At 37.2% G+C, this 25,762-nt stretch overlaps 1 protein-coding gene across 1 annotated transcript in view; it reads right to left on the bottom strand.

The window, feature by feature from the left end:
• Window positions 1-4,878: 4,878 nt before the first annotated feature.
• SCLT1 (sodium channel and clathrin linker 1) overlaps window positions 4,879-25,762 on the bottom strand; it is a gene marked incomplete at its 5' end in the record, with an annotated part of 42,935 nt that continues 22,051 nt past the window's right edge. Inside the window, 9 exons of the mRNA XM_081999193.1 lie at window positions 4,879-5,064; window positions 7,761-7,856; window positions 8,956-9,034; window positions 17,510-17,706; window positions 19,100-19,292; window positions 20,194-20,339; window positions 20,816-20,890; window positions 21,856-21,927; window positions 23,584-23,682. Coding sequence (XP_081855319.1) covers window positions 5,002-5,064; window positions 7,761-7,856; window positions 8,956-9,034; window positions 17,510-17,706; window positions 19,100-19,292; window positions 20,194-20,339; window positions 20,816-20,890; window positions 21,856-21,927; window positions 23,584-23,682 — 1,020 coding nt within the window. The 3' untranslated portion in view covers window positions 4,879-5,001. The remainder of the gene's footprint in view (window positions 5,065-7,760; window positions 7,857-8,955; window positions 9,035-17,509; window positions 17,707-19,099; window positions 19,293-20,193; window positions 20,340-20,815; window positions 20,891-21,855; window positions 21,928-23,583; window positions 23,683-25,762) is intronic.

Genomic DNA, 25,762 nt, shown 5'->3' on the forward strand with positions numbered 1-25,762 from the left:
AAATATTTCATTCTATTCTGGACTAGATTTGATGGAAGAGGGAACTTTTTTTAAATAATTGCAAATGGCAATAACTAGTAAGCTATGAGCAATAATATTACCAGATTATTAAGAAGCTGTTTTGTACCAAGTAGAGTGCACATACAACAGGGGAGTGTTAGGAGCCTGTAAACTTTGGAATTCTGCAGAGATGTCAGTCAGTCAGGTATGTACTGGTCAGAGTTTTAAGCAGCAATGTGCTGCAGAAAGACGGGCATAAAGAACCCCTTTCCCCCCTTTTCTCCTCCAAGCCTGCCATTAGCACATCCACTCACTTGTTCATGTTAGACCCTTGCCTCTTGAGCAGGGAACATCTAAGACACAGTAGAACTCTGCCATAACTGAGTCTTCCAGAGGATTCAATCAAAAAAAAAAAAAAAAAGAAAAAAAAAGGCTTTTTAACACCCTATCTTGCTATGCAAGTTATCACTTAAGTATTATTTCAACAGAATGCATCCCTATCGTTTGTTTTAAAGCTCAGAAGTCTTAATGTTTTGGTACCTTTTGGGATGATGTTGAGGAAGGGGCATTTTGTGTAAGATAGCGTACTTTTAAAATGCCATTGCTGGTCCCAAGAAGTTAATTTCATCACTTACAGAGGCGAAAGCCAAACAGGGCACTGGTGAATCTGAAATCACATAGTCACTCTGGGGCTGTGTTAAAAGAAAAGTACTTATTTGATCAAGCAACAACAGACAGAAAAAGGTAAATGCAGGTAAGTTCTACCTGACACACAGCAAGACTTTCCAGACAGGCACTGTTGTTTTCTCTAAGAAAGATGCTTATGACCACATAGGGAATTTTTTGTCAAGCCATAGATGGAATAATCTAAATTTTGATTCTTAAGAAGTAAACGTTTCACCTCACACCACTTCGGAAGGGGTACCTTGTTAATTTGCACTATTGCGAATGCTAGCGTTGTGCAGAATTAATGCCTTATCTGTTTTGCTCCCCGATGTTTAGGTTAATAAGCTTTCTAATGTTTCAAGTTAAGCTGAACCAAAACCAAAAAAGCTGTAAGACGACTGCAGTAGGACCAGCTCTGTAGGTTAGTTTTGTCTCCCATGCTTAGTGCTCAGCAGAAGAGGTGTCGTAAGTACAGCAGTGAGAACACAGGCCCACCCCTGTATTTTATTGGGATAGAACCATTCGCTGAATTTCTGTTTTTAAGCATTACCTTTCCTTGTGCAGACTGACCAAGACATCTTTGATTATGATTGGTGTATTCTGTCAAAACTGTAGGCTAGCTGAACTTCTGTAAAGCTGTCTGGAATGCCATTTGTTAGGTTATGAACTCACACAACCTAAATGAAGGGTTATACATGTTCTGTATAAATCTTAATTTCAGAAATTTGAGGAAATTGTCATTACATTTGTAAAACCTTGTACAGAAGATTTTTCACTATGTGCCTAGCTTTGGTGTCCATTCAGCTGAAATTAATTGAAGAAGGTGCATGAAGAGAAACAGATAGAAATAAAAAGTATATGTAGAGATGACTATTTTATATTACATGGCCCAATCCTGTATTTATTTTCTCCCTTTTTTGAAGTATTTATAAAGACCTAGTTGAAGACAGCTGTATTTTTTGTTAAAATATTCAGTAGAATTGTGCCTTTTTGTCTGTATGTGAATAAATGCTGTACATTTTTGCAGTATCCTTGCCAGCAGTGTTTTAGAATTTGCAGCAGTTACTGTGCTTGGGTTTTTACATAAAGACTTCACTGCAATGATCTGAACAACCTTCATGGCTAAAATAAGCATGTAATTTGGATTATTACAGGTATCAAAATGCACACTGCGGTTGCAAGATTTTTTTTTTTGAAGAATAGTGTAATGTCTTGTTACTGACAGCTGTGCCTATCCCGTCAACAGAAAACCGTATGCTTTTTCCCATGAGATCCTCAAAGAGATGTTGCTTACCTCCAATAGTTGCCATTTGTTGATATATGACGTCCTTCCACAGTCCATAATCTTTGCCCATGTTCCACTGGAAGAGGGATGCGAGGTGTCCTAACTGTAGATCTTCCAAGTAAGTACGCTGAATGTACATTCGCCCTATGAACTGCCTATAGTCAAGCAATACTGACAGAGAACGTTTGCTGCCATAGCAGGATCTTTAGGGCACAAAGCATGAAGGACACAGCAGGTCCTTCCCTCTTGCTTCCTCTCAACTCAGGATGTGGAAACATGCAACGGACTTGGAGCCGAGCAAGAAAAGGAGGAGGCTGTGAAGACGCACGTCTAGCAATATGTCTTGAAAAACAGCGACAGGTAAGTAATTTTTCTCAGATCTGTACCTGCATTCACGCTGTGGGCAACCGTGTGAGGGCACCCCTCAAAAACATATTTCAAAGAATGAAGATTAAAGGATGGCCCTCGTAAGAGTTAATGCGTACAAGCTCTTCAAGGTGTGAATAAAAGGTTGAAAAAGGTTCTGGCAGCAGCCTTTCACAGGTACTACACTGCTGGGGTTACCCGAGTAAGAGCTGAGGGCAGCTTGCGTGCCACTTCAACAGGCTATTAAAATGTTTCTTGTATGCAGTGATAGATCTGCCTGTGCCAGAAGGTACAGGGCTCTTGGGAAGACCCACAAATGAAACTGGTACTACCTGCGTAGTCAGTTTTTCTCACCTGTTGAATGGAAGTAACTATTCACCTAGAAAGTTATCCTAAAAAAGCATAGTCAGGAACAAAGTTTTATGCAATGGGAAGCATTAATATCACACTAGCGAGTCTTTAAACACTCAAAAACAGGTGTTGGGGTGGGAAAGGAAGGTAGGGGAAACAAAAATGTTGCAATGGAAGAGTGACAAGAAACATGGTGGTAGAAAGGAATGTGAAACAACCTAGTATCACGAGGGAAAGGGCAAAACTTAATCTAACCAGCAGGACTCAAATTTTAATTGCGTCAGCAAGTGCCCTTCCTCTGACAGCCAGGTTGTGAGCAATGCGCCGGCAGCTTCCTCTAGAAGCCAAACGGAAACAAAAGGAGGCGGTGTTAGGAGGACGAGATTAACTTGACCACATTCCCTTTTTTTTGCAGCTCAGGCAGATGTATTTGGTCAGTTTTTAGCTGCTCAGAGGATCAGGCAGACAGGTGAAAATGGGAAATTGTTTCTTTCCTGCATCATCTGCCATAATTGCTCTGCTGCCCCCAAACTTCACTGTTAGGTGCTTGCATCGTAATTGCAATTCATATTCTGGCAGATACCCATTACACAAGAGCTGAAATGTGTAATGTAGTGAGAACTACATCACAAGCTGAAACGAATATACCCATAACTAAAAGGGAACCAAGCAGGTGTCCTTCTGTGCCTCAAGGAACAAATACACAAATGGAGTTGCTCAAAAACTTACACTGACCTGCCATTTTCAGCCCGGTTTCACTCACAGTTAGAGCCTTCCCTTTAAGGAGTGAATGGGACTAATGGCTCCCACAAAACCTTCCAGGTGGTCTGTCACCATCTCAGATGTGCATTATGCAAATGAAAATAAGGTGCCTGGCACTCACCTCCCTTTGTATCCTATACACAGTTGATTGATGAAAATCTCACCGCAACAGACGTTGTGAGCTTCTGCACAATGTATCTGTGTTGCTTTCAAAAAGTCTTTGAAGCCTTTTAGCAAAATGAGAAATTGCAGTGGATACAGGCACGTATCAAAGCACTAGCAAAGAAGTACCTTCCTCTGCGGTAAGCAGACTGTCTTTCTCGAGGCTGTGCAGGCTCTACTTGAGCAGCCAGGTTTTCAGGAGGTGGCACAAACTCTTACTTCCATGTGGTGACGAACCTAGGTCTGTCCTCTAAAACGCAAATATGGTGCAGATTCACTGCGACAGACGCGTGGGTTGGTTTGTTAGTCCAGAACAACAGTTCTCATCAAGCACTGAGTAAGCATTATCTATCAACTGAATTAGAAGTGCTAAACCACAATTACACTCTTCACACTTAAGAAGAAGGAACAGAAATTACATCACTTAAGTCCAAGATGGGAGCACCTCAAAATCACTTAACACCTATCAAATGTTTATCATACGTGCTGAGAGAGAAACAGAGTTCAGCTCTAATTTTAGAATGTTCTACATGAAGTTTCTCAACTATCAAAAGAAAAACATGTACACAAGAGGATTCCCACATACTGGCACCTGCGGAATACAAATGCCCTATTTCAAAATGCCCAAAAGCTGAGTGACTTCACCAGCCTTGTGCAAACTCATGTAATCGAGAACTGATGCTCCCAGACGCATACAAACCAAGAGAGCAGGTCAACAGAAAAGTGAGGAACTGTACAATAGTAACTCAGAAGAAAAAGCACAACTGAAGAAAGAGTACGATCTAAGAGTACTTAGAAATGAGCTCTAAGAGTAGCCATCGCAGCGTTTTATTTATTCACTGTTTCCCAGGGGCATCGGAACAAACCGAACCGAATTCTTAGAACGGGGAGGCAATGGAGGCATTCCGCAGCTCTAACGCCTACCACAAAAACAGCAACTATTTGACATTCATGATGTAATTAGTGTATCTTTCTTTGCAATTCATAAAAGATCTTCAAAATGTTCCCAAGTTACTGCACTACAAAGAAAAATTAAAGGTATCGACTGCGTGAGAACAAAGCTGTTCATGAATTTTAATGTAACGGTACCTCCATTGCCTGTACACAGCCTTGTCACAGTTGGAGCTGCTTTTTTTCAGACCAAAAAAGACCAACATGCCACAGCATTGTATCAGACTGTTTCATCTGCCACATTAAAGGACTTAAATTACATCATTTTGCAGTCATCTTCCAATCCTTACTATGCACATACGGTATCTTCATCCGCTCCCTTTCTTACCTGAATCAACCAGAAAATGTTCATCTAAGTTTTACAAGCCTTGCTCTGCATTTGACTTTAATGCTCTGGTATGAAGTTTCCCCAGCAATCTTCTTAACTCCAGCATGGTGTGAATGAACACTACATATGTTTAAATATTTTCCAGATCCTTCAGGGAAGCGGCTTTTTTCTTCTGTGTAGTTATCAGGCTGAGCTGTAATTAAAAACAAGCAGATAGTTTCTTACATAATTTTTTGTAAGATCAAGTATCAGTAGAACTTCAATATGGAAGGTGTCATGAAGGAGAGGGAACAAGCAGAGATAAGTGGGAATTTGGGGTAAACAGCAGAATTTACAATGCACTATATAGATGACTACTGCTTTTCTCTGATTTCAGATCCCAAAGAATTCAAGATGATGAAAGACTAGGTAGCAGGAGTACACTTTAAAGACATCTACACAGAATACACACATTTTAAACCTGTGCAAACATTAGCCTGTATTTCTTATGTTTCTCCGTGAATTACTATTATTTAATGACAAGCTAAGATTTACAGTCATTGAACTAACCACAATAATGTAATTTCTAGACTCCCTAGTAGTCCAGCTGCAGCCTATATTGGATTTAACTTTACAAGTAAGCTGGATAATGTAATGAGAATACAGAATTAAGTCAAGTCAGAAAGTAGCCCTCAATCTCAAGGTTCAGAATGCAGAGAAGAATTACCATGCTGAATCTGGGAAAGGACACACATAAACATTCAGTCTGCTGAGAGCTAGAAGAGGATAAACACCTTATTTCTTTAGAGTCAGAAGAGCAGACGTTCCCGCAGCAGTACTGGGGGCCACTTTTTCCAGCCTTCAGCAGAACAGGGCTGGGACACCTTTTTTTTTTTTTTTTTTTTTGGGTGGTGGGGGAGGCAGGGAGGAGAGGTAGGAGCTTGGCACAGAAGTCGTTAAGTCACTACAAAGAAGCCATCCTGGACAGCTGGCAGCAGTAACCTCTGCCAAGCCTGAAATGGGCAAGGCAGTTAGTTCTAAAGACTGTCAGCAAGATCTGGACAACGATTTAGCTGCTAAACATCCTACCCAATCTCTTTGTTACCTTTCAGAGGGAGACTGGTGAGCAACAGTTAATTATCAGTGTTTTCCGGATCAGCGAGACCGCTGCCTGTATGGGCACTGAGGCCCGGAATTTACTCCCTTGAAAGGTGGTGTGACCATGTTTTTTAAGGGAAGATAGCATCTCAGAAGTATTAGAGCTGAACAGATCCATGTAACAAACAAGAGGTTAAAAAAAAAAAAATCTTCACCAGCTGGGTAGACCTCATCATGACAGGGAGCATTTGCAGCCAGGAAACACAGCTTATGTTATGATAGCTTGGCAGCTATGCCCAGTTATTCACTGCTGTTGGGGGAAAAATGCCCTTTGTCCTAATTGGACAATTTAGATCAAACAAACGTTTCCTCTCTGCAACTCACATGGGATCACCTGTATCAAAAATCTGGAATTTGCAAATGAGTTTCCTAAATCACTGTAAAAAACATTAGGAGACAGAAAGACCAACTTGAGTAACAAATTTGCTTGGCAAAGAAGCGAAGCCAGGGTATAAACCCCGCATGGGATTTGCTTCAAGCTGTATAGCTTGAATAGTATGGAAAAAAAGAACACTGGATAGAAAAAACCCACCTATTGTTCAGCAGAGAAAATAAAGAATTACAGGTAGCATGGGGTTTAGACAATTAAAGTCCAAAGTTTCTCTCTCAGAAGAAAACCATTTCTCCCAATATCCCTAAGGCCTGGGAATATTGAGTTGGAACTGAGTTGTAAGATACCTGGAAAAAGCAGGCAGCAACAATTCAGCTCATTAAGTGATCACAGTGGTGCACGACGAGCTCTTAGGCTTAGACACACCTCGTCTGAAGTTTTCAGAATCACTGAAGCATGTACTAGGCATGTTTACAATGGTAGAGAGATACACACACCATCCCTTCTGTCCCCCCTTCCCATGGCCTGGAAAAAACCAACTATTTCCTATTCTGTCGGCACAATTTTCAGTATTTTTGACACTACGGGACTTATTGATGATAACTGCAATGGAGTGTACTTCTCCAGCAATCTTTGGGGACATAGCTACTGGAGGCCACTAATGAAAATGCAGGTGGACAGACAAGAAGTTAACAATTTTGGGAGTTCACATGACATGGCGGAAGGTAGTCAAGGTTGGAATTTGATCAACACCAAACAGGTCCACACTATCCATTCTGTCCTGCAACCATTTCCCCACACTCTTTGTACAGCTACACAATGAATTAGACCAGGGAACTTATCTGGCTGAAAAAAAACACGAATCAGCTACGCTGCCTAGCAATTCTTACAAAGGCAGTTCTCGAGCCATCAACTCAAGACAGGCTTTGTTTTAAATCAGACTCCCCAGGAGACAGGTGTAGGAATCAGCACAACATTTGATCTTTACCATGTGAAGCCATCGTTTGTGACTGCTGCAGTAGGTTACACCAAGCTAAAAAAGCCTGCTTTATGTAAACAGGAGCTGCAGTTGAGTTTTTATTGTCGCTGTTAACTTGCTATTTCTGAAGATGGAAATGATCATATACCTTCATTCACACACTTTGAAGCACACAAGTTTAATTCGCATTGAATTTGTTTCCATAAACAAATCTATACTGTCACTTAAGCGTCCTGTCAGAAGGTGGCAGTTAGTTAATTGAATATGCATCAGTTTTTTGATGAGGCACCCAAAATACATGCTTGTTGGTAAAATTATATTAGCAACAATGCACGTAAATGATCACCTCTGCCTCAGGAATGCTACAAAGTGAGTCTTTTTGTAATATTCAATGGAATTTTTAAAATGCAGTTAGAGAATATGTTTTTTGTTAGTTTTGTACCTTTTGAGATGCTGTAGCTGCCCTCTGTTCTGCCTGGCTCAGTCGCCTTTGAAGCCTATTGATGTATTCTCGATATTCCATCATTAATTTTTCATCCTGTGTAAACAAAACACCTCATTACAAATGCAAAGTTCTTTTTATTGGATCCATACATACTGTAGTGAAAAAGCTTAAAGCAAGAGGAACTTAAGAAGCGGAACTGTTTACCACTTAGAGTCTAAGACTGAAGACATACTGCTGACACATTATTGAGAATTTCCAGCACAAATACGACATCATATGACTCATATGACTTTTCCAATCAGAGTAATCTGCAGAAGAAGGTTTACTCATTTCACCATCTTGAAGTAAGATGCATAAAAGCTGGCATTTTAATCCAGGTAATCTAATTCACACAATCTTACAATGTAAATGTTTTAGCAATACTCACAGGGAAAAAGAATATACTAGATAACACAAATGAGATTATAATCTTGCTACAGATTTCTGTTCTCTTCATCAAAGGGTATGCATAAAGTCTTTCTTAACCATCCTTTACTTACAGAAATCTATTCTTGCATCAGCCCTCATTTTTCTCCTCTAAATAATACAGCACTACAAAAAAACAATACAGAAGGACTTATCCTAGATAGAATTGGATATTATTCCAGATTTATGAGGCTGACAGGATAGCCGTTTTCTAAAGTGGCCATTAATTATTCAACAGTGCACGTTCCAAAACAACCCTGCCCTTAATGTTTAATGGATAATGCTTTTATCTATATGCATATATGCACATACAGTGTAAATTCTACTATACACATAGTATGCCGAGAATTTGGTATCTCTGCATATGCTACATTTTCCGTAACACAATGCCTACTCCTTTTTAGAGGTATGCATGCATACACAGGCATAAGTGACTTCAGAAACATTTCCTAAATTGTCTAAAATTGCTACATTAGTAACCTTGTAAAATGATCTCTCCTTTACCTTTTCTTGCAATTCGATAGTAAAGTTAATTTGTATTCTTGCCGTTTGAACATGTCAGTCAGCAGAAACAGTGAGGTTTACCAGTTATGACTACTCCTCTCAAAAAAACTTAGTTTCTTCTAAACCAGCAACGTAACTTATCTAAATAGGTTTCTGTTAAGATCCTAGTGTGTGTGCATCGAGTTGTAACTGAAAGCAGTTGTTGTATCACTCATTATCTTACCTCGGTTACCTTTTCATTTGCCATTTCCAGCTGAGAAATGAGCTCCTGGCTACGAAGTTTTTGTTGACTCAGCTCACTTCTGTTAATCAGAAGAAAAGATGCTGATTAACACACAGCAGTGCATCAGTTATCAGAATATAATTTCAGACATACTTTCCTGCATTGTAGGGGCCTAGGGTGTATCTTTAATTACAGCGTTGCTCTTAAAATGTTGATTTTGAAAGCACTACACAGCTAGCACTTCTTCGAGACGTGTATTCAGAATTGTAATGGCAGAGGAATGAGATGTGTTTGTTTAAATCAACAGGACCTTGTCAAGAGCATTACTGTTTTTTTTCCCCTCTTCATTGAATCCTGTTTTGCAGGCATGTTATCAAATATGCTATAAATATAAGCTGCATTTGCACAGTGCATTCAGTATTTAGATAAACATTCTAATTAGGTTCCCATAACCAGACTTCAATGTGGACATTTTGGAAGGTGCTTTGAAGTACCTAAAGACAAATCGTTCTATACTTGTGAGACAGACAACAATGCAACACTTCATGAGGGAAAGGAAAATGCCACCTTCTTCGAAGGTGGTCTTTTTACTTTTATACCGAATGAGTTTTAGCGATCCTGAATTTGTATAGTATTGAAGACAAAAAATATGTGGGTTACGGCAGACATCTTTTGAGTTGGTGCTCAAAGGAAACAGTTCTTGCCTCCTGTAATCACAAGCCACTGAAGAGATGACCAAAGATGGACAAATCTCTGAACCTCCGTTATTTTAGCCAGAGGAAGATGCAAAACTAAACGAGTTGCTCTAACTTTTGACCAGTCTCTACTCCACTAGCAACAGCCATCACAAAAAAACGGTGTTATCAAAATTCTGGCCACGAGTTTCACCTTGTACATTGAGGTGAAACATATTTGTGAAGAGGAATTTTCAAATCTATTTCAAATCTCTCACTTTACCTTCCTTTCCCAAGTTGAAACTATGCTGAAATGCAATCACCTTCATGAATATGTAGCACACTGACAACGCTCAGAAAGCTTATACCTAACCTTGAGGTGCTCTGCCTATTACTGAAGCTATATGCACTGTAATGGAAGCTAAAGCCTTTATTCCTTCTGGAGGAACAGAGGTAAGGCAGGAGATACTTTAACCTCAGATGGTCATTTTAAAAAGCCTCTGCTATTTTAATGATGGCACTTAGTTCTCAACAACTACTAACTTAGTATTGCATAAAAGTTTGGCTGAAAACTGCTATATGGCTCTTGAAATACAAGGTTACAATGTATCTGTTAACATAAGGTTGCTAGTATACCTGGCTGGTAGTTTCCACTCTCTTGTTCTTAACCAGGTCAATACCATAAAAACAGTTCAACATCTTTTGACTAGCCGCTGTAAGAATGAGAGTACATAGGCAGATATTTAAACAATGTTAAACAATTAAAATTATATATAGATTATACCCATGTTGCCACATGTGAACATCTTATATAAAATAAGAATTAAAGATGGATTAAAATTGCAGGATCAAGATAGTATTGCAGTTTGTCCTCTGTAATCAATACCACGCATCCAGATGAAGCATTTTCAATGTAAGAGCTCTAATGAACAGCTGTTTTTTGAAAGCTCAGTTTTTATAAACTGTTTTATTAGCAAAACAGAAATTTTATACAATTCCTGTCATATCTCTTCATACACACCTTTTCAAAATAAACTCCCTAAAAAACTATTCAAACACTACTCCTTACAATGTCTAGACTGCTTATGCTCAACTACACTAGTAAAAAAGGCTTTGAAAATAAGGAAATTCTTAAATTCTGACAAACCATCTTTATAGTTGCATCATCTTAGAAGACTATCCAAATATCCAAATTTCCTAAACTAAAAATTCTTAGTTACTGAAAACAATCTATATGTCTCCTATACTTGTACTGAGATGTGGAATTAGCATTTTTTGTAGCACAGGCCATAAACAGAGTTTACATGCTCATACACAGCTGTATATCAAGAAATTATTTTTATAATTAGATCACACTGAATATGTATTTAAAGAAAACCATTTAACCTTGTAAGTATAAGGAAATGTGATGGCTATTCAGCTGGTCAGTTGATTCATTCCGATTGTTAACCCTCCCCCAAATACACATTATGAGATTTTAATATTAAAACTGAGCAGTAACCCCAACTGCTGAATAATCGAATCAGCCCCTACTCTGTATTGTCTGTGTTAAGTGAGTAGGAAACAAAAGGTGAGCTTTTAGCATTTTGGCAGACGGGTGATAAATCCGCCAGCTGTAGCAAGTACATTCTGCAAAGCTCTCATATGACAAATATAGCACGTGCCAGCTGTTTTTTCAGTTGAATTATACTATAATATGCCTCAGCTACTCTTAGTAATTATGAATTTTGTATACTGCCAGTACCTGCAGCTGTCTCTCATCCTGTTAATTCTTTTCTTTAATGAACATCTTAAAATTAGCAGCTAGGGCTGCCAAACATTACAGAAGTACAGCCAAGAATAATGTTTTAGAAATGGAGGAAACTTTTTCATCTCAAGATGCTGTGCAATTCACCCAACGCACTGTACAGGATGTAGGGAGAAGGAGAAGGAGGCCTGGCCAACACTTACATACACAGGCACCAAAAAAAGGTCATTCTTCAGAGGCAGATTCTTTTCAATTACAGAAAAGCTAAAACCGAGAACTCCAAAAAACACACAAGGGTACCGATGAGTCAGGGACTCTTAACTATGACACAGAGATGTTTCAGAAGCAGAAACTGGAACAAAGACACCCAAAATAGCTGCGACCAGATGACTGAAGCTAAGCAAAATATTTAAATTTAAAAACAACGTGGCAAGGACTCCCTTTTTGTAAGTAGTGACAGTTATAATTCAAGTGACTATTAAAAAATGAAGCCATTCAGTATAGTTGTTCAAATACAAACGCTTTGGTTACAACAAACATTTTTGCTTCCCCCCTGCCCAAAGTTGCATCTTACTACTAGACAACAGTGGCAGAGAGTTATTACTAATTTACCAGTTTGTTCATACTATGTATTAGTATTAAACTGTATTATTTTATTAGAGTTAAGATTTTTCTATATAGATTCATTTTTTACATACAAACATATTCTTAGAGAAAGAAACAACTTAAATTCAATGGAAAAGCCTTGGGACAACTCATCGTTAAAAAAATATGAGTGCTACACCACTTTTTTACAGCCTTTAACAGTAATCATTCATTTGCATAACTATTTTATAATTGTAAGTATCTGCTGTCTAAGTTCACTTCAGTAAATGTCATTAGAACTCAAAGTACATCTAAAATCGATGCAGTTTTTGATAAGTCAGGACAGCTTCCTTTCACAGTCTGCCAGACTAGACGTTTTGCAGGAATAAAGAGAATAAACACTAGTCATGAGTTGTTAGTCAGGCTACTAAAAGCAATGCTTTTATTTGGAGCAATGACCTATGTTGAAAGAAGCACTGACCTCCTTAGTTACCTGCAAGATAGACTTTTGGCACAAGTATGTTGAAGCAAAACTGGTTCCCTGCCCTCCTGCAAGGCGAAGGTGAGGTCTATTACCAATAAATCCTTCTGAAAGTGTACAGCATCTTAAGATGCTTAGAGGGAAGAAAACTCTCCTCAAAAATCAAGACTGTAATGTATTTTTATGAAGAAAACGGTGGAATTTAGTCTCCAAGTATTCAAGGCATTGCCTACTGTTTCAGCACTGGTTTTTAATTCCAAGTTCAGTTTTACATGCAATAATTACATGTTTAACTTGAACTGAGACACAAATATCCAAGAAAGCACAGAATAACTTTCAGCGAAGCCTGAAAGTATCAATTAATTTATCAACGTTTCTATCTACAGGTTTTTCACTGATCTACTAGATTCCCATATTATTTAAAAAAAACATCACTCTGCTTTACTGTTACAGGTTGCAAAATTTACTTTTCCTTAATTTTTTAAAAATTGAAAATCACCTAATGTTCACAGATGTTGCTTCATTTCTTGAAAGTATTTACTTAATGCTTCCTTTATGCATATGTATCACACCTCACAAACAAAACACTGCAGACTTAAAAGATGACAAATGAGCAGTACAGAATGTGGAAAAGTCAGCAGCTGCTGCTGGGAGTTAGTAAAGAAGCCAAAATGTTTCAGACACCTTCACATGGAAAAGGAAAGTAATGAGGGTAGAACTGAAAAACAGCAACAGATCATGAATTTAAGGCAAAGGAATGGGAAACACCTACACTAACAAACGGGACACTGACTCAATGCTTCAGAGAGCTGCACTAAGAGCAAACTTCTGGTGAAATGCAATATAAAATGCTTTTATGTAAAGTACCTCCCCAGCATACACGTATATGACTTTGTTAGGAAGTTTATAACTTCCTGAAAAACATTCACTTATAAAGCACATTACTATGCTGTAAGAGTAATAATTCTTATTAAAAGCTGAAATTCTGCTACATGTCTGCAACACAATCTCTGTATTTGCTCATATATTTACATGAATACAATACGTCAAACAGTAACTTCATGAAGTGCCAAGGAATGGCACTAAATAACCATGATATGCTGCTGAACTTGGAGAGCGCTCTATTTAAATCCAAAAAGGGCATGTTGAGATCTTCATCTAAGTTCACAGCCTTGCTGCCCAGTCAAGACAAGACGAAGTTTCTAAGGAAGATACTAAGTTTTCCTTACAGTTTGACAGCTTAACTAACCCTCTCAAAACCACGTAAACTTAAAAGTGTGTGTATATGGGAAAGCTGGGTGAACATCGGCCTTTTACTTGAACCCTGCTATAAGGCTTGGCGATATCATGTCCTGCAATAGCCTCAAGAGGACTTTCAAACAGAGCATTTAATTCAGTAGATCCTGCTTACCCAGTATCAGCCTATTATTTAGTGGTCTTGCTGATATTTCTGTGACTTTGCATTGAGTAACTAGTAGTGTGTAACCCAGGAGCTAATTTTCACACCAGCTGCATTCTGCACTATATAGCTAGGTATCTGGTAATGCATATAACATGACAAATAAGCTGGTTTTAAATTTTCTAGATAATACTTATAGGTTCTGTTATAGCCACGCGTCACCATAACATCAGAGCATCACTGCACAGATTTAATTACAACATTTCTTAATGTCAGTTTAAATTACAACCTTCCAGCAGAGAACAAACTTATTTCTATTGCCAACTTCCTTGTTAGGTAGAGCAAATGTCTGATAAAAACTTCTGCTTCTAGCTTATACAGCATGTAAAAGCATCACCTATGAAATCATCTTAAAAAATAACTTTGCTTTTAGACTTGCACCAAAATACCTACTCACATAGAGTAAGTGAGAATCTTGCGGGCTTAGTGTAGACTTACGGTTTTTAATGAGATGAACATTTTTTCTGTTCTGCTCATCAGGCAGTATTCTCTGATACAGGATGTTAAATTATTGCAGGAGTTTTCCAGATGATGCCACATAGGCAGTCTTTCACATAAACAAGGACATTTTCAAAATTTACTACCCATTTTTGATGCAGATTCACATCACAGGCTTCCTCTCACGTCTGTTATATTTTCTATGTCAGCATTTTGCTGCAGATAAATAAGGTCTAAAGCTTTTGGCCTGTTGTAACAACATTTTAACACTTAACATTAAAGCTTGAAGAAGGAAAGCAGCTGTTTCACAGACAACTTTAATTGTTCTGGAAGTCTGCAATTTTTCCCTTTTAATCGGAAGTTGCTGAACTACATTCAGGATCTGGTTATGAACCTGGATGCTCAACACTGACAGTTTCAGTAGTTTCATGTACAGAAAATAAACTACAAGTTCAATAGGTAAAATTTACCTTAGCCTGAAACACTGCAAAATACTTTTCTTCTCTAGTTACTGCATTTACAAAAAGATGTCAAAAAAGCTTTAGTAAGACCCAGCTAATTATATACAGTGAACCTATTTCCACTAAAACTGCCAGTGAATAAGCACAGCTCCCACTGTCACGCAGACATGCTCAACACTTGTGATGTCTTCTGAAAGAGACTTTTTGCCTTTTTAAAGTTAAACTGTCTAGTAATCTTTGCAAAATGCAGTGTATTTTAAGGCAAAATAAAGCCAGCCTACATCTGGACAGATACGGTAAAAAACCTGAAACCATTTACTTAGGAGAGGTAAAAGTGACCAGAGTGACTACATAGGACTTGCTTTTCTAGAAAAATGAGCAAAAATGTTACCATTTAGTATGATTTTGAACTATCTGAAAAATTTAAACTGAACTAATTATCATAGGTAATAACTCACTACCACTACAAAGTGTTCTAAACACTCAGAAAAGGAGCACTTGAAAAAATGAAAAGCAGATCGGTGAAGCTGCTAGTAAAACAGAAAGCTCCTCAATAAATGTTTTATCAATCATTCTTGCATTTCAAGCAGGATGGAACTCATAGCGTTCCTCTATTTGGGCAGACAATAGGTACAACTAGTCGTGATAGACACTGCGTCACTTTAAAGAGGAATGAAACTTCACATACTCAAATTCACATACTTCTCTAAAGAAGATGGAAAACCAAGTTAGAGTAGCAGTAGGGTGGATTTGTTGTAGGCAACTTTCAGGAAGTTATTTTCCTTGCTCAGGTTTAGAAACTTGAGTTCTAATTCCACTCACATTGTTGGCATTCTGACCACTAAGAAACGTCAACCTATGCTTAAGAAGTTGTGACTCCAAAAATCGCATAGGATACTGGAAATAAAATGGTTTGACTTGAGAATATGTAACCCATTACAATAGTAAAACATGAAAAACCCAAAGATTACTGCAAAGCAAATAAAAGCGAGAATTAACATGTTTCCAGTTTTAATAAGGCAAAAAATTTTGCTTCCTTTTTAACATGATCGTAAGCAACTTCTAAAATAATTCTGAGCAAACAACTATACATGAGTGCATCCTACGCTTTAAGGGACTAAAGTTAAAGGGTCATCTCAAATTTCTCAAATTAACAGAGCTGCATACCCTGAATTTTTCTTCTAAAAACCATTGAATGCACTTCCTAAGAGATAATGATCTATGTAATGTTATATTCTTCTCTAACCATTTTAATTTTAAAGAAATGAGACTTATGAAGTCAGGCTTCCTAGTTTAGAAGTTACTGTGTACTCATCTGTCAATCATCTCAGATTTTCAACCAATTTTGAAGAGGAAGAGCTCTTGAGAACATAAACTTCAAGAAGCTCTATAAAAATATCAGGCTAATTTATAGACTACTTGATCTAACTGACAGCGTTTCCTGAGCTTAGAAATCAAATAAAGCATGAGGCAAACATGTATCTTTGCCTCTGTTGAGAGAAAGCCTGTTTCAAACTTGGCCTCCTACAAGCATCGGCTAGCTGGCTAACCAGAGTCAGTGAGTGAGTGTGCGTCAGTTCACAACTGGCCACGGTTTGGCTGTTACTTGCCAGCCAAAAACAAGACATGGAAGGAAGCTGAGGTGGAGAAAGGCAACACCAGAAAAGGAAAGACACTACAAATCCACTGTGCTCAGATTGATTAATTTACATTTTAACACTGGGCCATGTATCCACACATTGAAAAGGAAAACCAAGATGAATGTAGATGCCATATCTTCTGCTTATGTAATAAACTGATCTGTGTGGATTCTTAACATTTTTTAATGGATATTAACATTCAAGTAAAAGCAAACACTATCTACAGCAGTATACATTTAAAACAAAGGTAAATTTGTAGAATTTATTTCAGACATAACTTGCCAGTGTCTAACTTCTCACAGGAATACTTCCTTCTCTGCTCACTCATTTCCAGTACCACCACTGTCTTCTCTAAACCAGATGATGTCTGCCTGATGGCTCACAGGCACCATAGGTGCTTGTATTCCCCACCATCAGGAATGACATGTAATCTCTAGCTTTGTCTGCTGCGTGAGATGCCTTTGTTACTATGCCCTTTCAAAACTGAAAATATTCTTATATTCCGTGCTGGGAAGACAAGTATCAGCTAGTTACCTGGCAACCTTATGACTTAAGAGAAAAGTAAAGTTTGCATCATGGTTTTGCTTAGGGCAATCACACAACTTATTTGTATCCTCATTTATGACAGCAACTGGTCTGAAGAGAATGTAAGATGTGTGTCCCAATAGTTTTTTTCCAGTTTATTTTAGAAGTCTGGAGACTCATTCCACGACTGATTTTATGGTGACTGTTCTGAATAGCTATAAATATAGAGGTTTTCATAATCCAAAGCTAAAATTCTCAAATTGAGCATTCAATATCTTGAAAGAGAAAATTAAAAGTAGTGTATTCCATTTACTTTTTGTCATTACAAAATTCACACACATCAACAAGAAGCAAAATTTTTACTTGTGCTAACTTCACAAAGAGCATCAAAGTTCCCTTCAGAACATTCTTTCTTGTTTTACCAAAAGCTCGTAATCTAGTCCAGATGGCTTGCTCTTCATGGTTTTTCACCACAGGTCTACTGCCACACACCAATCAGTAACTAAAACTGTAACAGCTTCCAAAAGAACAAAATTGCACTTACTTGAGCTTACTGATCCTGGCTTCTGTACTTTCAGTAAGATTTTTTGTTTCTTCCTTCCATCGGTTTGTTGCTTTTTGCTGAGCTACCAACAGACGCCTAAGTTCAGCAGTAGATTTCTGACTGGTGTCTTCCATTTCTTGAAGTCGAGCTTCATACCCATGTTCTTTCACAGCATGCTCATGTTCCATTGTGCTTATCTAGAAAAAACACAAATTGGGTACAATCAAGTCTCTCACTTTTTACTTTTTCTTTTTTTTTTTTTTAACAACAGTTGGGTTAAATTTATAAACATTTGCTGAAAACATGTTAACATACAATAATTAAACTTGTAATTATATGCTCAAATAGATACACGTTCCCAAAGCCAATTTAAGTAAATAGTACAACTGACAGTAAAGGATAACGAGCTGTGTATGCTCATTTTTGTACATAATCTTTATCCTTCTCCCTTATGTTTTCTCCACAGAAACACATTCTTTTTCATCTAGCAAAAAGGTATTAGGAGTTTCTTAACTGCATCTAGAAACCTTTGTACATCAGAGGAAAATGAAAGCAAGCAATAAATCTCATCTGTGACTATAATGGTAGCCTGTCTGATTAAAAAGGAGACGGACAAAGATCTGGTACATGCTTTATAAGTGCTACCTATCAGGTCCTGTTACAGGACCGTGTCCTTTGTTTTTAAACTACGTTTGACCAAAGGGTTCTGGAGTTGGAATGGAATTTCCTGTTTAATTTGACTGCTTCCTTTATCTTGCGGTGCAAAGCGGAAACTGGATTTGAGATGGTCCCCATTCAGAACCTGTAAAACTGCTTACTGAAGTCTTCTTCATTGCTGCAGATTCTTAGATCCCTTCTCAATATCTTTACACTCATGGAGTTAAGAGCAGAGGGGAAAGTACCAGCTTTATATGCTTTGAAGCACATCAAGGATCAAAGCTGTTACTCCCTCCAGAAGCTAAAGGAACCATGAATCTGCTGAGGTTACTATTAATTCATTATGCCACCTGCAGTCTGTTCAGGTGCATTTAATGGTACATGTTCAAAAAGGACATCCATCTTTCAGATAATTATCTTGTTTGCAACAATTCATATAGAAAAATGTTCTCTGTCCAGAAAATATGATGTTTCACAACCACACTATTAAGTTATTTATTAGTTACACACTGCTCTGACAGCATGGTCAACATACAAGTACAGGAACACTCTGGACTGAACGTCATACAGAGATTCCTAACACATTACAGAGAAGAGATAAATGAAGATCTGGAATTGGAACAAGTGAAATCCCTTGAAGGAAAATATGTTATTTAATAGATTCATCTTATAAAAAGCAAAGAACATTTGGGATCTTCTTATAAAGCAGAATTTAACACGTTAAAAAAACAACTGAATTAGCAGAGATTGAGATACCCAATAGATTCTGAGGACACACACCGCTCAGCAAAATTACTTTTAAGCAGCAACCAGGAAGCTTTTTTGAAACTTTCATCCTTAATTTAAACTTTCAATGATTTTCTCTTAGAACTGCTGCCTTATTAAGCAAATACCAGTCTTAACATTAAAAAAAAAATAACATATAAACCGTACCTTTATTTTAGCTTTTTGTTGAGCCTCTACGGCCAATTTTCTCAAGCCCTCCATTTCTTTTTGCAATTGCTCGTTCTCTTGCTGAAGTTTTAGCCTTTGTTCACTGACAAAGGCAGTCTTCTCTCTTTCTGAATCCAGAATGCTTTGCAATTTACGGATAACTTCCTGGCATCGAGATATCTCTTCCTCAGAGCTGAAAGAGAAGAAAAGCCTTCTTGGAACTCAAGAGTTGAACAAGTACCGTACTGGGGAAAAAAAATAATGTATTGGGACAGATCTTTGGTCTGACCCAGTACAGCTGTTCCCCTGTTTCTTCCTGCAAGTTTGTCATCAGCTCAGCATGTTTAATGGGCTTGACAGCTACAGCTATGCAGAAGTCCGCACAGGATTTTATCAAGGTGACAGAATTCATAAAACCAATCTAATATTGTAGCAATCTTAGTAAAATGACAATGCAAAACAGAAGATTTTCATTTTTATAACATTTCCAGATTCCCAACTGAGGATTGCTCTGGCAAAGTGACAGGATTTATGATCATCAGAGTACAGAAATGACTGAAGCTTCACGAGAATCTTACACTTTTCATGCTGAAAACAACAACCTGGTCCAAAAATGTGTACCATACTTTTTACGATTCTGTTATTGGAACTGCAACAATGTCTATTAGCTCTGAAATTCAGTATGCTATGTAAACATAGCGTTCTGCATGTACTAGGAGATACCACACTGTAAATTAATTTATGAAGTAATAAATTCTGCCTGAATATTTCATAGAGTAACTTTTCCTACAAACAGTACTTAAAAACGCCATAGGATTCCAAATAATATAATCCTATTTTCATTTTTTTGTCAAACACCTGCTTGCAGTTCTCATCTTGTAAAAAAAAAAAAAAAATCTTTAATTCTACAGCATGTTATCCTCTTTTTTTATAGCGATTCATAATTGCCCTTGCTTCAGAATTATGGTATCTTGATACTATTCCTGCTACTGGTTAAAAAGATGACAAAAACCTAACACATAACCAACAATTTAGTTAGTCAGAAGTAATTTCTATTGTTTTCCATTCCAATTTCTGTAACATCCATTACTTACTTCATTTCCAGTTGTTTCAGTTTATTTTGTGTTGTCTGTAGACTTAGCTGAAGGTCACCTTTTGTAGTTTCTGCAAGTAAATATTTCTGATGCAGTTGCTCTAGTTTTCTATTGTCAGATTCATGTCCTCTGTCTTCCCTGTAAACCTGAAGAATAAACTTACATGTAAGATCATCTTTACCTTGCACTGGTGGTTAGCAGTGTAGTACTGACAAGGAGGCTACTCCTCAGTGCATCCTATTTTCCAGTGATTTAAAACAAAACTGAATTTCTATCATTGTTGCTGCTACTTAGGAAAAAAGTTTTCAAAGATCTGGCGTTCATTTAGTTTTCTGTCTACTGAGCTTAAGTTTAACTGAATATGTCGAACACCTCTCTATTTTTGCACTTTTTAAAAAACCTTCTTTTTCAATTTAGCATCACAGCTTTAAAACAATTTCTGGATTTAAAAACCCACATACTACATTACACGAAAATTTACAATTAAGAAAATCTCATCAAAAAATAAAATAAGCAAATTCAGGGAACAAAAAACCCGTAAGAAATGGGAAAAAATCAATATATCTTTTCCTTCGGAAAAGAGAGCTTAAATGTGATGTAAAAATGCATGCAATTACCTTACCTTTTCAAGTTCTTCTTCCACTGCTCTCTTTTCTCTAATGGCTCGTTCAATTTGACCCTGTTTTTCTCCACATTCCTATTTTAAAAAGTAATTTTTAAATAAATCTAATAAAAAAAGAAGTAAAAATAAAAACTCAAGAAGTGTCAAAGCCAAAACCCAGCCTTTTAAAACATAATTCTTACTGCTGGTGTGTATGCATTTGATTATATTTACCTGCTCATTATTGTCTCTATCAGATCAGTCTCATTCACTGTATCGACTAAAACACCTAACATGAAACCTTTTTAAAACAAATTTAATCCATAAATAGCTGCATATGCACCGATCTCTTTTGGCCTCCCACATAATTTGTCACAAGTTCCTGGTTCATTCAGGAGTATGATGATTGTGATGCGCAGACTTTCTCTTAGTGTACTTTATCGACGTCCATATACTTCATTTCTATGTACCCAACTACAGGTATGCAATACTCAGCCTTCCATGCTTTATTTATCCCTGAAAGAAACAGGGATGCTTAAGCAAATAAAAGCCATCACATGGGAAAGGTTTTCTAGAGCACAGAATCTCACTGCCAAGATGCTTGTGAACTATGACAAGAATATGCATACCTCAAGGCATAAACTTACACAAAGAAATGCGTGAATTTGCAGAACTGTGTTACTTCACGCTGAGCCAGGCAAGATTCTCAGTAAAAGTAAGATATGATTGCATACACGTAAGGCAAATCTGCACATTAAAAATGAATTTTCTAAGTAAATATCCTTTACACCGAAATATGAATCTCTGCACTGATTGATAAGGCACCGCACACAGTTACTTTTGTCAAGTAACATGGAAGACACTGTATGTTGTATTCATGTCTGGAGACAAGCAAGACTTAAAGTGCTATACAGTAATAAAGCACGGTCCTAGACAATTATCCATTAAACATATTTTACTTGACTGACTTTTACCTGAATGTATTATTTTATTTGATAAACAAAACCTGTAAGTCTCAAATGCTTTGCTATCAAAAATACTTTCACCAGTCAACACCATACCATCTGCAGAGCTGAAAGTTCTTCTGTTAGTCGAGAAATCTGCATATTATATTGCTTCTTTGCAGAGTCTACCTGTGATCAAAACCAAAATAAAACAAACAAACGAAGTCCTGTGAACTATTTTTCCATCCTCGTTTTATATATATATATAGTGTCTGTATGTGGTGCATTTGTATAAATATGGAAACATATGGAACTGCAATAACTGACAAATTTTACAATAACGCAAATGTTAGAAAGAATGTTTGTTATCAATCCGCACTACTTTAACTAAGGGTGTTTAGAAAAAAAGCAGAAAGGAAGACATCACAACAAGGCCTTACAAAAAGAACAGTAAGACTATAAGGAAAGCTGCTGTCCATTAGCTACAAGTTGTTTGTAATTTGTTAGATCACATAACAGAACAGTATTTGTTAATAGCTGGAGAAACGTGACAACTCATAGTTTAAAATTTTACTTTTTATGCTTTTGATAGATTCACTTTTGCTGAGATAATTTCAAAATAATAGGGCATTTCTAAATTCTGATTAGTAAATCATTTTCTCTCTGCTTATCCTAGTTGCTTTTGCTCTTGCACTTTCTGCAAATCATGTATGACATTAAATATCACAGTTTTAAGAAATACACACAATTTTTGTGATTATTCCAGGTAATCACCAAACAGAAGGCACAAACCATCTTTACCCTCATTTTAAAGGCTTGGAAAATTTAGGCAATATATTCCTGAAACCTCTCAAAATGAAAGGATTGGAATGAAAAAGAATCCTTTCATCCCTACACAGTACATATTGTGTCACAATGAAGAAAGTGAAAGGAGGCAAACAAAATCAATCACACCACTGAAAACTTACAAACAAGATAATTGCTTTACACTGTTGTCCACTTGTAACAAAAGACACTGCCAACACATGCCTGTAACATGCCTTTATTTCCTCTGGAGTTTGCCTTAAAATAAAGCAAGTCTCTTTGACATGCAGATGTCAACTGAGAACCTCCAGGTAGATTAGTCTGCATTTCAACTGCAGATGGGACACAACATGGAGAAAATTAATTTTGTGACTAGTCTTTTACTAGAAGAGCTTCAATTTTTCAGCTGCTAATGACAACAATAACAAAAATCATAAAGAGACTGTAACTTTTTTTTAGTAATTTCTCTACCAAATTCTGATTTCTAAGTGTGCTGTGATATTGAGCCTTTTGGTCATTAACTGTACTTGGTAGAAGAGTCTTACTTGCCTACAGAGGGGAATATTTTTAAGTACTGAGATGCCAAAAACGTGATAATGTAACTTTTAACAGGTCCTATCATCTGTCCTTATCATACATGATAAGCTTCCATTAGCAGCTTCCAAGATGACATCTTGTACCATTAATTACATATCTTGATACCAATACAACATTCAGTCTGTTGACATGCTACTGAGAAGAATCTCTGAAATCAAAGTGCCACTGTTTACATCTTCACAGTGCTGCCTTCTCTATACCAGTGCCTGCACAGACATCAACACTTTTGGTTCTTGAGAGACTTAAGAGTATCATTTAGTTCAAAAGAATATATGTCTAGACAACAAAGCTGAAGAGTACAGTACTGTCAGCATGCTGCCTTGCTACCTATATTATCAAAACACTTATAAGAAAACAGGTTATGATGACCATGCACCATCAACAGCTTTTCTTGCTGAGGAAAACCAAAGTATCTTCCCATTCTTTCTAAACATGGTAACTTACTGCCTTTCTAATTCTTGCAGCAGTATCTTCTGCAAGTTGAGACATTTCATCTTTCATTTTTTTTAGTTCTTCTTCCTTTTGTTTCTCCCCAAAGAGTGCCTACAAAAAAATAACAACTTGAAATACTACTGATAGTATTTCAGTGGTGACATAGTATTTAGCACTGAGGGAAGAAACCACACACAGTCGCTGTTCAAAAAACCTTTTTTCCTTTTTACTTTGGAGTAGCTGACACCGAGACCCAAAAAGAAAACAACAACAGCAAGAACATTTTGCACTAAATGCACATTCTTGTAAATCAGAACCACACAAAAAGTTAGTGTCAGTAGATGCCTTTTTCTACTGGGACTTATTATTGGGACTTTCAGATTTTGGCTGAGCATGGAATTATACAGAAGAAAGCATAGGAACTCAGACCAAAAGGCAAGGCTACTCTCCAAAGTTCTCATCTGGGGCCAGGATCTGTCATTAAAAAATGCCAATAATGACACATAGAAAGTTCCCTGTTAGGAAACTGAATACCTGTATACACACACACGTGCTCCTACATATAGCAAAGCATTTTTTATGCTTGATACACTAAATTACTCATCTCCCAGAAAACTAAAAGTAAAGGAATAAAAATTTATAAGCAACTAAGGAATGTGTATGCAGTCCTTTTCGTGGTGGATAACAATGAACCAAACAGCTCTTCAGCACAGAAGAATGGCAAGAATTACAGAAAAAGGTGTAGCAAGGAATCCTTCCTCCAGAGGATGCAAGAAAGCTACTGATGTTAAAGTAGGAGATACTGGTGTGAAAAGATTACAGAAGAACACAGAATTCTTGATGGGCGAGATGAAAAATCCTAGATGGCACATAGAGAATATGTAGATGCATAAAGGAAGACGGACATAAAAACGTCCCTAATGGATGATATAAATTCAGCCTATAGGAGGTTACTCACTTCAGGCAGTAACATGCCACTTAGTCAGCCATACTCTGTTTCACTGCTCCCGTTCAATTCAACTTCGTATTTTATTTCTCAAGCTACTCTTTTAAAATTCTTCTGGTGTCTTTTTGTAATCTTAGCTTTGTGTGCTTTATAATGTTAACATTACAGAAGCAGCATTATTATCACAGCCTGTTACTCCCACCCCCAAATCTCTTACAAAGCAGGGAGAAACCTCTGTGGCCACAGTTTAAGACGCTAAGAGTTAACTGATATGTATATTATGCTGCATTTTTTCTATCCTGTTCACTAATAAACTTCCCAGTTTGAAAAATTCAGGATGTTCTACCCAGAGCAGTAAATTAACAAGTGTCTGCAAATTCCAGTTTATTCTTACTACAGCATAAATCTAACTTACTTGTAACAAGTCACTTATTTATCTGTAACTGTTCAGTTACTGTCTTAGAGACACAATTTACATCACAGTAATTTTTACTGGGCCACTTTTTTCTGTCACCTTCATGTGAGTTCATAGCAAGTGGCATCAAATGATCTGCTGAACTACTTTTGGGTTGCAAAATGGTGATCTAACACTTCTCTGATGTACTAATACTTGGTAGACTGGAAATGTGATTTATACTCCTTACCAATAATTTTCAAATGAAAGAGTGTTTTCTGGTTTTTGAACTATGAAAAAAATTATTTTTACCTTTCATTCTTCATATTCTCCCCACTATCGGGCTGCAGAAGAATGCTGTTGAGGATCAAAATAACTACGAAAAAGGAACTGACAAGTCCAAAGGTGGCCATCGAGAGCTGCAGGATGTAAACCTTCATTTTTCACCCCTTTCTGAACCAGAGCCTAACAGGTAAAGGGAATTGTAGAAGATCAGTTCATAAAGCAAGTAAGATGCAGAAAGTTATGAGGAAATTATGAGAAGATGCTACCAAAGTGTTTCCTAAATGACTATAAACATATGGGAAGAAAGACTATAACAAGATGATAATCCTCTTTTGTATTAACAAGAAGAATCACCGAAGTTTAACTGCAGTAATGACCAGAACCCTAAGCTTTGTCAGTATTTTAATCTTTTCTGGAAGCAGGCCAGAAAGTAGCAGGATTACTTTAAAGAAGTTAGTTCCCTTTTCTGTCAGAAAAAAGGAGGCAGGTCTGCCTCCTTTGTCACTGAACTGAAATTAGCAAGCGCAACACTAACTTTAATATTCCAGAAGTTGAAAGTAAAAAGC

This window comes from Phaethon aethereus (assembly GCF_964289735.1).
Source record: "Phaethon aethereus genome assembly, chromosome: 4".
Taxonomy (NCBI): domain Eukaryota; kingdom Metazoa; phylum Chordata; class Aves; order Phaethontiformes; family Phaethontidae; genus Phaethon; species Phaethon aethereus.